General features: G+C 39.4%; 1 protein-coding gene across 2 annotated transcripts in view; it reads right to left on the minus strand.

Annotated features, from left to right (window-relative positions):
- UHRF2 (ubiquitin like with PHD and ring finger domains 2) overlaps positions 1–17,484 on the minus strand; it is a 67,282-nt gene that overhangs the window by 807 nt on the left and 48,991 nt on the right. For both annotated transcript variants that reach the window (XM_084772603.1, XM_084772604.1), the window contains 11 exons: positions 17,008–17,117; positions 15,925–16,111; positions 13,282–13,405; positions 12,935–13,042; positions 11,399–11,503; positions 8,528–8,634; positions 4,890–5,052; positions 3,817–3,957; positions 2,571–2,667; positions 2,112–2,269; positions 737–835 (listed from right to left, as the gene is read on the minus strand). In XM_084772603.1, the coding sequence (XP_084628729.1) occupies positions 737–835; positions 2,112–2,269; positions 2,571–2,667; positions 3,817–3,957; positions 4,890–5,052; positions 8,528–8,634; positions 11,399–11,503; positions 12,935–13,042; positions 13,282–13,405; positions 15,925–16,111; positions 17,008–17,117 (1,399 nt within the window). The remainder of the gene's footprint in view (positions 1–736; positions 836–2,111; positions 2,270–2,570; positions 2,668–3,816; positions 3,958–4,889; positions 5,053–8,527; positions 8,635–11,398; positions 11,504–12,934; positions 13,043–13,281; positions 13,406–15,924; positions 16,112–17,007; positions 17,118–17,484) is intronic.

Genomic DNA, 17,484 nt, shown 5'->3' on the forward strand with positions numbered 1-17,484 from the left:
GCAGTTGTGAAGGGCTGAACCTGCACTACGCTGTGTCCAGGCAGCTATACTAACACACACTGTGAGACTTCAGCTCCTCATCTCCTCAGCCAGAGTAGACATGTGTCCCATCACCTTAACCTGAAGGCTGGATTTAATCCTCAAAGAACCCTAAAGAAATTAAGCTTCTGCTGCTCAGAATGAAGATACATGTCATCAAAGCATTAAAGGTAATAGGTCCTAAGTCCAGAGCTTACTGACGGGTGGGTAGGCATGGACGCCTACACAGAAGATGTATCCACTTCACAGAGGAAACCAGAGCTCTAAGGAGAGACCAGTGCCCAAAATCACACTTGATACAGCAAGCTCCTAATCCTGGCTTAGGTAAAGCTCTATTTTCCTTTTGCACCTCATGGACAGCACAACACTCACTTCACCCGAGCATCCTGACTTCTTATTAAGTGCAGTAACTCTCGGTTTGCAGCACAGTGTGTAAACTCTGCATTCTCACCATAGTGACCCGGCTGCTTTTCCCCACTGCACTCCTTCCTCAACCCCAGGCACAGCAGAATATGTATGGGAATTCCTGTTATGGAATTTTACGTTGCATTTACCTTCAAGATGTAATTAGAAAGTCTTCTAACCACTAAAGGGCCCATTAACTATCCTTCATGGAGAGACGGTTGGTTGTATGCTAAAACAGGCGGCCCCCATTGTGCCGGGTCAGCCCTACCAGGGACGGTGGAGCTGCACTTACCTTACAGACGTTGTGAAAGCACTCTGTTGTCACAGGCTGGTAAACCAGTTCTTGGCAGCAGACACACATAAAAGACTGCTCCAATTTTTTCAGAAAATTCTACAAGGTGCCCAACAGAGGAGGAAAGAAGAAAAGATTAGCAGCTCAAAATATACTAATGATTCTAAATGATGACAGAAAATCTGCCTTTGTCAAATTTAACATGCTCTCTACTAAGAAACCCAAGCAGTAACTTCCTAAGGTAAACAAAGTTAAGTGAAAAAAAACCTAAGAAACTTCTTCATCAAAGTCTCTCAAAATAGGAGACACAATAAATAATATAGGCAAACAGTTCCCACTTGAAGCTTTTTCATTTGGTGAGCACAACTTAACATGAAACCCACATATAACCTTACTAACTCCTTTTCTCTTATTATTTTCCTTTTTTGTTTTTTTGAGACAGTGTCTGTCTGTGTTAGCCTTGGCTGTCCTAGACTTTGTAGACCAGGCTGGCCTCCAACTTACAGCGATCCGCCTGCCTCTGCCTCCGGAGTGCTGGGATTAAAGGCGTGCGCCATCATGCCTGCCTATTATTATTTTCTTAAACAGGGTCTTTCAACATAGTCTTGGCTGTCCTGAAACTTGGTATGTTGTAGACCAGGCTGCCCTCAAACTCACAGGTCTATGCCTCTTCAGTGCTGGGATTAAAGGCATGGGGCACTTGAAATGTAATCATTACAAAATAAATAAATAAGACTTTACAAGGAAAAGAAACCCTTTAAAGCTATGTGTGTACTTGTGTGTGTGTGTGTGTGTGTGTGTGTGTGTGTGTGTGTGTGTGTGTGAGTGAGTGTGCCCACAGGGGTTCAGAGGGTCCACAAGGCAGAATTACAGGTGGCTGTGATCTGCCCAGACTGGGTGCTAGGAGCCGAACTTGGGTCTTCAGCAAGAGTTCTACAAGCTCTTAGCTGCAGGGCCACCTCTCCAACCCCTGATGAAAAACATTTAAATAGATCAAGACTGGTTTACTCTACCTCAAAGCTGAACACACAAGTTTTGAAAATCATACAAACTAAGACTTACACTACTGGTATCTCTGAGTTATAATATAACAACAATAACTTTTCTGCTGAGTTTTAGATTCAGTTTTACAACTGAAAATTCTTCTCCCCCAAAATCACCTCAATGTAAGTTAATTAGTTCAGGATTAAAAAGCAGTATCTAAAAAGTTAAAAGTAAACTTATAGGGGTTTAAACTTACTGACTCCTGTTATTTCTGAAAGGTTAAGGAAATGGATTAGAAAACTATTTAAGATAAAGTTTGGGCTGACTTGTGAAAGCCATATTCCCGTTTTTAAATATCAGAACTTCATTATTTAAGAAAAGTTTCATATACCGGTCCTTCTACAAGAGATGCAAGCACTTCATCCCACAGCTTCTGGTTCTGACAGTCTTCTCGGATCAGTCGCTGCTGCTGCGGGCTGAGCTGGAAAGCCTCCACTGCTTCTGTTGCATCTGACGTCTTCAACGCTTTGGAGGCACTTGGACACTCATCTAGGTTTGTTTATAAAATATGTCAATAGACTTTCACGGTTGTCGTAGAAACTAACAAAGGCTCACTGGTACCAGTGATGTTCAGCAGGAAGGGGCCCACACGGAACAGCTTCCTCTCGAGTCTAGAATACCTGCTGCTGATATGGTTCGGACTCCATTAAAGAGACCAACCCCCTCAGAAAACCAACACTCCCCCAAAACCCTTTTACTATCATTGCTTATGAACCGCTCAATTTATTCTCTCTCTAATCCTTTTTATTAAAATGTGTTATTAATATAATGCTTGGCAATTGCTGCTCACCTTCTGAAGTTGGCCTTTTGGTGGCTTCCCTGGTCTGCTTCTTTGACGGTCCCTTTGTCTTCTTCCCTTCCTTCTCTGAGGGGTAACCTGCTGGATACTGACAGGGATGAAAGGAAACTCTGCTGATTTAAATTTCAGAGTGAGAGGTTCATACTCCAGAGGAAAATTTTAGAGGAGAGGGGGCAGTTGTCTATACTTTCTCCATACTTTATTTACATAAAGCGAATACACATAAAATTCAAAGGGCAAAAGATAATTAAAATCTCAGATTCCACTTGAAGCCTTGCAGCTTTAACTGTTAGAATGCTCCGTTTTATAGTATGATATTAGCTTCAGATCTAAGAGAAGAAAATCTTCACATGCTTTGCTGGTGGCTTGAAAATTTTAGGAAAAAGAGAAACTACCTATGAAGCGAGGACCAACTATGGAACACAGGAACTGATATTCAGATAAGCAGGATGAAAATTGTGGCTTGAACCTCAAACAAAAAATTCAATGCCAAATTTCTCATCTCCCAAAATTATGGGAAGATTTTAGAAAACCAAATGGAACCAAATTAATTTTCTATAACCTAAAGGTTAGATTTAAAGGGGCACATTCCACCCCCTAACCTTTACTGGTTCTTCTTCTAGAGGGAAGGCATGGCTTTGTGATAGCGTTCATGTGTACAGCGCACGTGTTTCTGGTCTCAGCACATTACCACCCATCACAGTAGATACACGTTCATGCCTCTTCTCAGTTTCTAATCTATGCTGACTGGCTTCAAAGGAGGAACCAGTGATGGGGACAACAGGAGATGAACTTAAGCCACCCCTGACAAAGTCCAACACATACAGGTTGTGAAGGGGAATGGAGTCACACCCTCCACATCCACACAGAAACAATACACCTTTCACGGGTTCACATTAGAGCATGTGCTGAGGGGAAACAGACAGTGAACTCCAGAGGCAACAGGGTTAGAAAGCATCTTGCTAGGGAGAAAGGAAAGGAGTGAGGAAGAGTGAGAAGGTAAACAGCAGGCGCTCTCATGAGCCACCACCCTACCTCCCCCTACCAAAGAACACTTCAGCCAAGTTTCAAACAGAATTAAAACTATTTTTCTCCTCACCGCCAAGTCCAGCTTTCTAGTGTACTCTTTATCTTTCACAGTCTACTGAGCCACTGCTATGTGCTGCACACAGTCAAGGCATGGAGATGGTGGTACATTCTTGTAACACAGGAGCAGTACAGACCACGGGGATCTAACCTGCAATCGCAGACACAGTCTCCTTGATCGCTCTATTCCTTCTGAGGTCCAGGGAGCAGGCTCAACATCATCTCTTCTTAAAAGATAACGCCAAACCAAGAAGCCATGGCTGGATGAAATCTCTGGCCAGTATTTTACTACCTATGTAATAATATGTTGGTGTTACATTAAAATCTAAGGTTTAGACTAACGAAACATAAAAGCTTAAATAAATCTGCCATAATTAAATGTAACCTCAAAAGATAACTGCTTTGCTGTTAAGAACAGTAAGTAAGTCAAGAACATTATTAACATGTTGTTATGAGCTTGTTTCTTAATTAGATAGATCTCATATAAGGATATAATAAGAAATTTAACATAGTAACAAATTAATGGATTTTATTTTGCAAATTACATAGAAAAAAAATTGGTGGTTGATGATTTGCGTATTTTTTATCCAAGGACACAAATCCATTTTTAATGCTACAATGTGTATATTCTACCTTTAAAAATTTATTATAAGTTGGAGAGGTGGCTCAGTGGTTAAGAGCACTGCCTGTTCTTCCAAAGGACCTGGTCCCAGCACCCATGTGGCAGCTCTAGACTGTCTTATAAGTCCAAGATCTGATACCCTCATGCCAGTGCACACAAGTTAAAAGTAAATTTAAAAAATTAAAAAAATTATTATAATTATTAAAATTAAAAGCATTTTTAAAAGATACATGATAGCTAAGAATATAATGGTCAAATTCGTTGCATAGCTTTATTATACAGACTATATATTTTAAAAAGGAAATCTTGGACTAGGTTAGAGTAATTGCCTAGAGTGTAAAAGCCATGGGTGAGAGCCCCACCAGTGCCAAACAAGAAACAAAGGAAAGCCACTGGTGCCCAAATTAAAACTGCACCAGGAACTTCAAAGCCTTTTTCAAAATATTGAAATTTAAAGTTCACTTCATGCATCTTGTAGAAAAAGTAGAAATACTCACTAACCCAGCCTATCTTTTCTCTAGCCCACCCAGAGTAGCTTCCTATGGTAACCATGTCTTAAAAGCCCCAAAATGACAAAGGAGAGGTCATGCCAGATAGAGCACCTTATAAATGCCATCATATCTGTTGCCTTCTTCTGGAGCATATTTGCTGATCTTCCTCCCTTTAAAACTGCGTATCACTCTGACTGGCTTACCAGCTCTCCAATTCCGAGACTCTGCTCCAATTTTATCATCCAATGGAGCATCACAGTTTAGGGCCAATGCCCTACAAAAGATACAACAATGTCTTTACACCAAGCAATCTTTCTTCAAGTAGATAATCGAGGAGTTAGCTCAATTAAAGGTAAGTTATGCCTTACCTGAAGTTAAGATTCTATGATTCTTTCCATATTATTCCAGACAATAGGATTATGCTTTCCCCCACCAGCAGAGAAGACAAATCAGTTTTCTGAGGTCACCCCCAAGCCAGGGGATTGGTTCTTAGAGAGCCTGTAGGGTTCTTCTGAAAGTAATAACATCTGTGCCACGTATAATAGAAAACAACTAGAAATACATGGAATTTGCTTAAAATAATGTTTGTTGAGAAGAGGGAGAATGTTGGAAAGCTAAAGTAAGTGATTGCTTTAATAGCTTTTGATGAAGTGAGGTAAATTGCTGGAATAATGTAGAAAGAAATCCAGAAAAATAAATTTGTCAGCAAGGTACAAAAATGGCTTCTCTCAAATTTCCACATTCTAGACAGTAGAAATTCTGAAAAGTCTAAAGGATATTAACAGCAAGTGTGACATTAGAATATTCTCCACAGAAGGATAAATTTAAGTGCATCAAAATGCCAGGGAAATCACAATAGGTTCCTTGAGATCACTAAGGCTTATTGACTCACCCCCAAGGAGGATCTCTCTCTATGCTGGAAAGAGAAAACCTCTAGGCTGAAGCTTCCTCTAAGCATGTAGTGATCCATCAGTGGGCATATTAGTTGGTATATGAACTTTGGAGGAATACTTAGTTCTAAAAATAGCACAGTCTACCTATGTTGGGATATTTCTTAAAGATACCCACTTACTTCCAAACCTCAGTGAAAGAAAATCATTGCTAATACGTGAGGGTTAAAGCCTGAGTTGACTCAGCAGGCAAACAGCTGCCTTATTAGCAGAAAGACCTAAGTTTTGATTCCTAAAAGCTCCATAAAAATTCCAGGTAATAACCATGCACATATATGAGCAACACAAATGGGAGTCAACATACAGCTGGGAAGGTATGGAAGAACTGGGAATGGGCCTGAGAGAACCGGATAGGAAGAGTGAAGATGAGCCAAGTACATTGTGTGCATGTATGAAGTCCTCACAGAATTGATAAAAATATTGTATTTTTAAAATCTGCTAGTGTAGTAATGTGTCCTTATAACCCCAGTGCTAGTATATGGAAGCACAGATATCCCTGGGGCTTGCCAGTCAGCCAGCCTAGCCTGCTTGGTGAATTCCAGGTCAGTAAGAGACCCTTCATACACACATACAAACACACAGGCACATAACAGCCCATTTCATAAAATCAGATATGACACAAATACTTTTGGGGTGTACTTCCTTGTAAGACTCGTGACTGGCCTATGACAAGGACTCTCTTAAACACAGTCTTCTTAAGGTAAATGGAGTGTAACTTTTCCAGCTGTGTGCAGAATTCAGCTTGCTAAAGTTATCTTTTACCTAAAGGGGAGATGTTTTAAAACACTAGGAGGTAGGATAAAATATAGCCACCATGGCTCACAACAATTAAATGTCCTCATCTGGCTTCCTCAGATACAGGTACACTCATGGTTGGCACACATGCAGGAAAAATATCCATACATATAAAATAAAAATTTGTAAATGCTAAAACAGCCATCCAACTAGAGTTATTGTTCCATCTTATACTACAGAACACCTGTGAAATGTTCACACAGCTCTGTAAAGAGGTGGATCAACTTCTACCTTCACACCACTGAGTGACATACTATAAAGGTCACAGGTGCCATTAATCATAGTTACTGCCACGCTACATGGCACTGTCAACTCAGTTTTGGCTTCATAAAAGTTTATAGACTACTGAAAAACATGAAAGGGGTCTGAAGACGGAAACCAGGCAAAACAAAGAAAATAAACTTCTTTTATAATTGTATATAGAAAGAACTCCAGCTCAGTGGCCTCTGATGGCCCTGACATAAAGGACAGCTAAGACACCTGGATGTCCTCTTCCCTTTCTGAAGTGGAAGAGCTTGGAAGAAATGGGCATAGCTCAGAGGCAAGAAGGGTCATCTTAGCAGAGAAGGAAGAATGCACAAGGTAAAGAGTACATCTGGGGTCCAGGCTAAAGGCCTCTCACCTCAGTTTTCCTGTTCATAAGATAACATAGTCCTTTAGAAGACTTACTAACAGCTCAGTGGCTAAAGCAGCGAACTGGATGGTAAGGTCTATAAGACAAGACAACTCTAATTTGTTTTGCGTGTATTTCATTTTTACCATCCTGCTTTTAACAGCAAACATTTGCTGTTGCCTACTATTTTCTAAGGAGACTGTAACATTACTTATTGAACTCTGCAAAAATTTTAAAGGAATGTAACATGTCTATTTTTTTTAAGTATGGGTAGTTGGAAAGAAATTTCACTAAAGCAAAACTGTCTTATTATCACAGAAAAATACAGTTCTCATACTTGACAACTTAAAAAGCCATTGTTAATTTACGATGTTTGTTCACTGAAAAAAATGGGTCAGGCTATTTCTGACTTCCCAGGTCATTCCTCTTAAAGAGCTGCCTTCTCTGTAGAAGAGGATAGCAAGGGACTGTACTCCTATGAGAATTCACCAACCAATCTGACCTGTCTCCTCTGCTGGTTCATTAAAATAATCCTACTGTTAGAAATAACATACAAGATGTGAAAACAAGATTCTATATAACCTGGTCTGCAATAAAGTCTTGAAGTAATACTGGTATAGCCTTTATTTGACATGATAATAAGAAATTAAAAAGACACTATTTAAAACTTAGTGCTTTATACTCAGTAGAAAAATAATCTTTTTTACTCAATGATACAATGTTCTTTATAAGACATGAAAAGTCTTAACTTTTATATAGTTCACAAAATTTTCACTATGACAAGTTATAAAGTGATCTTTGCTATCTGGGGTTTGAGTTGTTTATGTTTACATCAGCATGCATTTACAAAATAAAAAGAATGTGTGTAATATTAAAAGTCTAAAAGTCAACGCAAGGTTGATCTTCTCCAATGTATCAAGGGACTTGAGTTCAAAAAGAGCACTCTGTAACTAACCATGAAGCCGTTTTATTACTAAAATCCCAAAAGTGCATGGAGCATAGGCTGACACTTCACTTACCGTGCTCACAAGGCTATTTCACATTAGTGAATCACCTCTGACCAAACTTGTCACACAGAAGACAATGTGCTGACTTACAGTGCACTGAAGAGGCCACCTTACCTTCAGCTTCACTTAGGCCACAGAAGTTCCTTCCTTCAAAGGTGGTAGTATGTTTCAAATGTATAGCACAGGTATGAGGTAAGGGGGGAATTAGGCCACTTAAAAATTAACAGTACGTGTGTGTGTGTGTGTGTGTGTGTGTGTAAAAACCAAAGGAATTTTAATTCCATCTATCTCCTAATTGAAGACTCTGCCCTAAAGCTTAAACAAGTTATGATGCTAGGATCAAAGTTCCATGTAGCCCAGACTGTACAGTCTTTAGAACAGCACCTGTTCATGTTTGTTAGCGTCTGATCAGCCGATGGCGCGCCGATTCTTTTATTACCCGCAAGATTTTTGCCACCACTTCCAGTGTATGTGAACTCGTCACCTCGGTCCTACAAGAAAGATTGTTTTACAGTAATTCTTACTTTAGAGTCAGAACACTAGGTTAAGTTGTTATTGACATGTTTCTCAGAATGTGACAAAATAAAGCAAAATGTAATCGCCTGTGCAGTATGCCTTCCAGTTTTGTCACTTGATCTGAAGATTTTGCTAGCTACAAATTTATATAGGTATAACTAAATCTTAGCTGATTTAAGATTCAAAACAAATAGAGAAAAGTCTCAGTCTACAATTTACTCTGCCAGTACTAGCTGGTTAATGATTTGACATTTTAAATTGTATTTTCATTTATTTGGTGGTGGGGCATACACACGCCATAGCCCACATGGAGAAGTCAGGACAACTTGTAGGAGTCAGCTGTGCCCTCTACCATGTAAGTCCTGGAAATTGACTTCAGGATGCCAGGTTTGGTGGTAAGAGCCTCTACCCACTGGCCTCACACTCTCTTTTAATGTAGAATCAGGAGGAACTTAAGACATGCTGTTTTTTTCTACTAAATTCTTAGTTCTTTAAAGGTTGCTTATTTCCATTCCATTATTTAATCCATGCATTGAAGCCCAACTTCATGAGGTACGCACTCTAACCCCAGCACTCTCAAAGGCAAAGGCGGCAACTAGAGATCAAGTATGTGACCAAGTTTGGCTACACAGTGAGCAATACTGTCTATGAATGAACCCACAGATCAATTAATGCTTCTACTGGCCCACAAATCGTCAATTCACATTTGATAATGAAATATTTAACATCTCCCATTTTTTTAAAATAAGGAGTTAAATTTAATCCAGTATGTATTCTATTTGAAGGAACTTTAATAAGCAAATACATCCACAATGGCCCAGAGCACTGTTCCTGTCTCTTGTTTGAGACACAGAACAGGTTGGTTTCAAAGTCACTAATGTAGCTGAGGATGACCTTGAACTCCTGGTCCTTCTGCCTCCACCTCCCTAGTGCTGGGATAATAGACACATGCCACCATGCCCTACTAAACACTTGCTAAATTGATAAGAAATAGTCTGTCACACTGTTATCTGGAGTCAACCCAGAAGACTCAAATTCAAAAATCAAAGGGAGCATATGTCAGAATAGGCACAATTTAAGCTGAACAGTGCTTCAAACCAAAGAAAATGAATTCTGAACATTCTTCAAGTAGCACCAAATTATGGTTAAAATTTGATACCATACCATTAACACATTTGCACTTCAGTCATTATGCCAACAAACACTTTCTATAATCACAGAGAAAAGACCAGCCTAGATTTGTTGTATTTTCTAGGCCATGAATTAGCTTTTGCAAGGCTGCTGCCTAGAAAGTGTATGCAAAGAAGCCATACCTGCTCAAGGACATGTTGCCACCGCCAAGTAACAGGATTTCCTATACGCCCACCCCGTTCCAAACCCATAGTCTTGTGCATACTAGGCACGAATGTCAATCACAGAGCTCCGTTCTTATGCCACCACTTTCTAATCTCTATTCTACCTCACAAGCTGCCAAAGGAGGTAGCTAAGAACAGACTGTTGCACTGATTCCTGCCCTCACCCCACCTTCACCTCAGCTTCTCCACCTAATGATTAGTTCAAGGCTATCTAGATATAGACTTCAGGTATCTCACAGCACTCCACTGTGTCTGTAAAACATACATGCAATACTGTATAACTCAGAAGTCATACTTCTTCACATAAGCACTACATACAATCATTGACTACAGCTTTATCCATATCATTTCTAATGCTATTAATTGTGAAAGCACAATTATTTAGAAATAGGCATAAACAAACAAACAAACAAAAACAAAACTTGCCAGGCAATAATGGTGCACGCCTTTAATCCCAGCACTCAGGATGCAGAGGCAGGCAGATCTCTGTGAGCTTGAGGCCAGCCTGGTCTACAGAGTGATTCCAGGACAGCCAGGGCTACACAGAGCCCTGTCTCAAAAAACATAAAACAAAACTAAAAACTAACAGACGTCCTCTGAGAGTCTTCGTTTAGCAAGAGATGGGATAGATGCTGAGACTTCCTATTGGGACTCCAGGTGAGAGAGGTTGGGAGAATGGGGAAATGGAAGGACCCAGAGGGTCCAGGAACCCTACAAGGAGACCATGCGGGCCGGCGGATCTAGACCCAGGAGGGTCTGCTCAAACTACTGTACCAACCAAGGACAATGCATGCAGTTAACCTAGACCCCCTATTCAGATCTAACCAATGGACAGCTCATTCTCCACAGTTGTGTGGAAGAGCAGGAACTGACTCTGACATGAACTCTTTGACCATTTCCCCTTGGTGGGGAGACCTGGTGGCACTCAGAGGAAGGGTAAGCAGACTACCAGGATGAGACCTGACAGGCTGTGATCATATGGTAGGAGATGAGGTACCCTTCTGTCACAGGCCTAGGGGAGGGAAATAAAGGATGAAAGAGGGAGGGGGGAATGGAAAGATACAAGTGAGGGGATAACAACTGAGATGTAATCTGAATAAATTATTTAAATAAAATTAAAAATTAAAAAACCCTAAAAACTAAAAACAACAAAACCCCAAACTCCACAGAGAACATATTTTCTTTATATTAGTGCCATCTGTATATGTTAAACCATATGTAAAAAATAGATACTGCTAAATCATGTAACTTACATAGAGCCAATAACTTCAACAAAACTAGGCTAAAAGAAGACAGCAGTATTTGATATATTTTAGATATAGCTTTTGTACTTTTAGAAATGATCAAAATAGGTTCTAAAGAATAAAGCTGTGTCATTACTTACAACTTCATCGGCAAAGCCTCCAGCCAAGACAAGAGAATAAGCCCCATCATTGCTGCGACCATGGATTCCACCAACATGAGGCCTATGAACACCTGCTTCGCTCACCTAAAAGGGAAGGCAACAGTATTTTATATATGTATGAAGTTGTGAAAAGTAGAGTAACAACTGAGTTAGACCTGCAACACGCTCTCATGTATTATTAAACTCCAAAGCCTGACCACACTTCACCTGGACTTCACGTTCTCATTGTAGTTTTCCCAAATAAAAACCGGAAGGTGCTGAGTTTTTTCCAGTTCTAGCTCCAATCTTGCTTTGAGACCTGCACACTAAGAGAGCCTTCTGCACTGCCTTGCTTTACTTCTTTCAAATCCACTCTATCATACACAGAAGGATCCTTTTCTTTGTTTATTTCTACACTCTGAGTCCTATGAAGCAGCCCCAACTGGCATTAATTCACTGTATCTGTCAGGCTGACCCTGAAGTTGCAGCCATTCTTCTGCCTTTGCCTTCCAAGTGCTGGTATCACAGACAGGAGGCACCATGCACGGCTCGTAATGGACCTCACATGGGTAGTTTTTGGTTGGGTGGAGGAGATGGCTTAGTCAGGGCCACGTAAGCAAGACGACCAACATTTAGGCAGGAACAGTGGCCTGCCTGTAATTCCTGCCTCAGACGGTAGAAGGGAATCCCTGGAGCAAGCTGGCTAACAAGACTACCAGTTCAGACAAGCTCTGGGTTTCACTGGAAAACAGCAAGTCTTGACATTACAAAACTGGTCAAAAGCCTGTGGCTGTGGAGGTCAAAGGTCCTTCAAAGAACCTGCGGTTGTTGATGTGCTACACAGATATGATGTACCTATCAAGCTGTCTTCTAATAACTATACTTGGTTCTACAGATCACTGATGCTATTGGCTTTTGTCACACAGTTTCTTTTTTTGCAGTGACCAGTGTTCACTGCAACACGAATGGCCAAAGTTCTGAGAATGAATGGCTGTAAAATGCCTACCCATAAGTAGGACATCTATAGGACCCACTCCAAGACTCAGGAACAGTGACAAAGAAGGGTGCAAAGAATGTAAGAGCCAGAAGAGGTGGGGAAAGGCGAAGAACTTTAGTACCGGATTAACTGGCTCAATATCTTAATATTTATTCAAGAAAAGTCTTAAAGAAAATGTTTAAAAGGAAGCCTAAAGTTTAATGAGATTAAATAAGAATTTACCATATACTTAAAATTATTTCAAATATTATTTTTATAGAAATTTTCCTGAGAAAGTTTCTGATGCAAAACAGAATAAAGCAAAAAATTTTTAAAAATAAATCTAATAGCTTAGCTAACTGATGCCTCACTGTGATAGGTATTCTCCTGCCTGATCATGTCTGGGCAAAGATACTTATACCAAAGAAGATCTTTCATTCTAGCAAATGAATGACATGTGCTACTTAGTAGAAATCCATTTATGATTAAAAACAAATGCAAACCTCGGTTTTAATGATATCAACTGCTCCTTTTCAACTAAGCCAATTTAAAAGTATTACCTGCACTCTGAATCTCCAAGTTGATCCAACAGGAATTCCAGGGATGGGCCCATAATGATTCGAAGGAACAATAGTACACTCTTTTGTGCGACCAACACAAGCCATTCCCTATATGTTACAAAATATGCTGTTTGAGAAATCCATTCTATGAAAAATTTTTTTGAAGATTTCTAATTCCCATAAGATATAAATGAGATAACTGGATGAATGAAACCATTGTTTATAAAACTTAATTATCACTGATACTAACAATTAAACTGTTTATCTTTTATACTACCACTCTCAATATTAAGACACTATTTACTATGAATTGTTAATAGGAAAAAGAAAGAAAGTTTCCTAATTACCCTGCCCCAGTCTCTCCGGCTTTCAGTACTAGCAGATGGCATCTTTGCTTTCTTCTTGCTCATCTTGAGTCTTTCTCCAGCCTTGACAACCTCACTGGAATCAGTTTTACAGGAAGGACAATACCTTAAAGGAGTAAGAAAAAAATATTTGGTAACATCACACTAAGACCAGTAACAGAACAACAGCCTTAGAACATTAGGACAAGTATTAAGATATTTTGGGTTATACTACAGAGCACCAATTGTTACTAACATTTTAAACTTTTAAAAAATATTCACATGATAAAACTGATAGTAAAAATAAAGTCCTTGGTTTTTAGAAGACCTCAAGATTTTATATTACACATCCTGAAATTCAGTCCAAAAGCCTACAGTGTGTGTGTGAGGGTGAGAGTCAAATGTTATCATACTTTTTAATCGTATTACTAATTCTAACAGAATAAAATATTCATTTGAAATTCTTACTTTAAAACTAAAAGAAAAAGAATTCTAGATCCAACAGTGAAATATGCAATGGATATAATTTGCCATCTAACCTGGTTATTAGAATTCTCAAAATAAAAAATAAACAAGGAGCCAGTGAGAGAACTCAGCTGACGAGTCACTGCCACCCAGCGAGCTAACCTGAGCTCAATCGCCAGGACCCACACGGTGGAAGGGGAAAAACCATTCCTTGAGCTTGTTCTTGAACTTCATACTTGCATCATGGTACACCAACACATAATAAATAATTGAAATGCAATACATATGTGTATGTGTGTGTGTGAATGATACAGCTCGTTGGCAGAGAGATTGCCTACCTCTCAAGCTTTGAGCAGAGCCCTGGGTTCAAGTCTCAACACTACAAGGTCTAGTCCATCACAGTAAGCGTGCAGCCAGCATCTCTGGATCTACTTCAGTTTTCTGTGTTTGCTGTGCTTTCTCATAAGCTGCTTTCAGCCGTTTCTAAAAGCTTTGTCTAGAGAATGCGAAAAGGCTACTCTGCTATGACAAACCAGAAGTCAAGAGCACGCCAACAAAGATAAAATGATGCCCAATTACTCTGACATTTTTATCTTTCCCTTCATAATTATCTATTCTATGTGAGCTTTAGAGAAAGAATACATCCATGCCCACTAGTCACTCCCAATTATGAGAGGTACTTGCACTACTGGGGAAAATGCAAATATTTTAGTTCCCTCAACTTGAAAAAAAAATCTTAGAAGTCAGCAAATACAGTAAAATTATTTCCACTTTATGAATTTCCACCAAAACAAGGAGCAAATTATGAGACTTAGGGGAAACATAGTTACTAGCCATGTGATCACGCACGTTAGTAGTGGAAGTAACAGAAAAAAGTCATGGCCTTTTCTATTTGGTTGCTTTAATTTTTAAGAAGTGTGTGTGTGTGTTATGTACATGCACGGCATATAGAGATCAGAAGAGAACACCAGAGAGAGTTGGTTCTCTCCTTCTACAATATGGGTCTCAGGAACTGAACTCAGGTCATCCCTGACTTCGTATCTTTATGTACTCAACCATGCCCCTGGCCCCTTCCCTCCTTCCTTTTATCCCCTGTATTTTCTGTAGTTAACACAGCCATTACGGTTTCAATAACCACCACCACCCCCCAAAGACTAAAGGAAAGAAGAGCTATGTACTCTTCAAACTGATACTACCTAGCCACTTGGGATATCAATATTTTTTATTATTATATCCCTCACTCAAAAACCTCTCATGGTAGGGTGGCACTGGAAAAATAGTTCTGTTGTTAGGAGCACATACTGCTCTGCCAGAAGACCAGAGATTGATTGCTAGCACTCTCGTCAGGAGGCTCACAACTGCCTATACCCCCAACTCCAAGGAATCCCGCAGGTATGCACATAATTTAAAATTTTAAATACTTTAAAAGATATTCCTTAATGTGATTATTTAAAAGTTTATTATAATTTTGACTATGTAGTTTTCTGTAATCTTTAAGTGGTTTGTTTCTATCAGTACACATGTAAATTTAGATTATGGCAAGTATATTTAATCTTGGAGCGTTGTCCTACTTAAGAAGTTAGGAAGAAAATGAGCCAAGTATGAAAAGAGAGAAAAGACTTAGAATGGAAAGACACTGAATCTGGCTAGAGTGGAGAGTATTTTAGAAAATAAGAGAGAAAAGTAGTGTGACACAGAGATGGAAAAACAACTAAGTGGCCTCGTTCCTGGCCCTTTAAGGAAAGGCAACAGCCCACTCTGCACCTTGGAACGGCTGCACACTACAGCAACACCAGCTTAGAGCCCAGCTCAGCGTTGTTACGGTAAATGGATACAAACCTCAGTGCCGTGACCACCAGCACTTTAAATACTTTAGTGACCATGCCTTTTAGAAACCCATGTTTGGCCAGGCATGGTGGCATAGTCCTATAATTCCAGCCCCTGGGAGGCAGAGGCAGGCAGATTTCTATCAGTTTGATGCCAGCCCGTCTACATAGGAAGTTCCAGGCCAGCCAGGGCTACATAAAAAAAACAAAACAAAAACAAAAAAACTACGTGAAGAAAAAGGAAAGAAGAAAGGAAGGGAGGAAGAAAGGAAAAGAAAAATCTACTCTTTGAAGATCCATCTTTATTATTTGCAGAAAGAGAGAGCAGAGAGCGACAAGGCCCTGGCGGAGATACCAGTATTCTTCTTCTGGTACTTTATCCAGCGGTGGGCTCAGGCAGTAGATGTGGTACGCCATGTTGCACTCATCACACAGAAGCTGCATGTTGGGGTCCCGCTTCTCTCCACACTTATGACAAGAGCACATGTGACATTTCGTATCTGGGTCTCCACCACACAGGTCACATTCAGGGTCATTTTTCCCTATAAGAAACAAAATTATGTTAAGTTTTACCTTTTTATACCTATTATCACATAAAGAAAAATGCCATTTAAACAGTATACAACTTCTTTTTAAAACACAAACAAACAAAGAAAAAGGTACTAAAAAAAATAACCCAGGGTGAGGTTTAATATATGCCTCAAGGCTAGAGATGGCTCAGTCGGTAAAGGCACCTGTTGTCAAGCCTGATGACCTGAGCTCAATACCCATAACCCACATGGTGTAAGGAGAGAAATAACTCTCACAAGTGTCCTCCAACTTTTACACTTGTGCTATGGCACACACATACACACAGACACACACACATCAAAATAAGGAGAAAAAAAACCTGAAAGTTTAAGAAAGAACAAATGCTTCATCCCAGATTTACTAAATCAGAATTTCATGAAATGAGCCCATGTGTATGCCATTTCATGAAATGGGCGATATAATAGCAATAAACATAGCGGCAGTGCATACTATTGCCATAAATTACATTATATTGATGTTGAAGAATGAATTAGGAAATAGAGAAATTGTCGGTAGTAACACACCCAGAGGGCCAGTGAGAAGGCTCAGCAGGCAAAGGCACTTGCCACCTAGCCTGACAGTCTGAGTTCAAATCCCAGGATCTACACAGTGGAAGAGATTTCCTAACGTACTCTTCTGACATCAACTTACACATGAGACACACATATATAAATAATGACATGTTTATAAATAGAACACATGGATAAGCACTTGAGAGACCATTTTACTACAAGCTATTCGTTTTTCCTTGAAAGTAAATTTGTATGATCTACTATTTTATAACTCCTCCAAAATTATTCATTGGTCAATAAAGCTAAATTTTCATCACATAGCACATTGATTTTAAGCCTAAGAGAAAATCTCATACTTAAAAACTTTCCATCTGCAAAGGAAATAGGATGGGCTCCAGGCTTCTCAATCCTGAAGATTTCATCTACAAATATCACCCGGCAGTCATTTAATGCTCCTTCAGAATCCCTGTTAAAAAAATATATTAATTTTTACAAGCAAAATTTAAATTACATAAAAATAATTAATTATAAGTTGTGTAAATTCACTGTATTTTTCCTACTTTTAAAATGACTAATCTTATAGTTATTACAATTATTCTAGACTGTTGTTCTGTTTGTTTAGTTTTTTGAGACAAGGCTTCTTTGTGTAGCCTTGGCTGTCCTGGACTCGCTTTGTAGAGGAGGCTGGCCTCAAACTCACAGCAATCTGCCTGCCTCTGCCTCCCAAGTGCTGGGTTGCTTTTAGTAATAGCTAATCCTCAAAGTTAGATAAAACTCCAGGCTAATACCAAGGAAAAACATTCAGATACTTTTATTACTTAGATTATTTGGTA

This window comes from Acomys minous (assembly GCF_964271855.1).
Source record: "Acomys minous genome assembly, chromosome: 2".
Classification (NCBI taxonomy): domain Eukaryota; kingdom Metazoa; phylum Chordata; class Mammalia; order Rodentia; family Muridae; genus Acomys; species Acomys minous.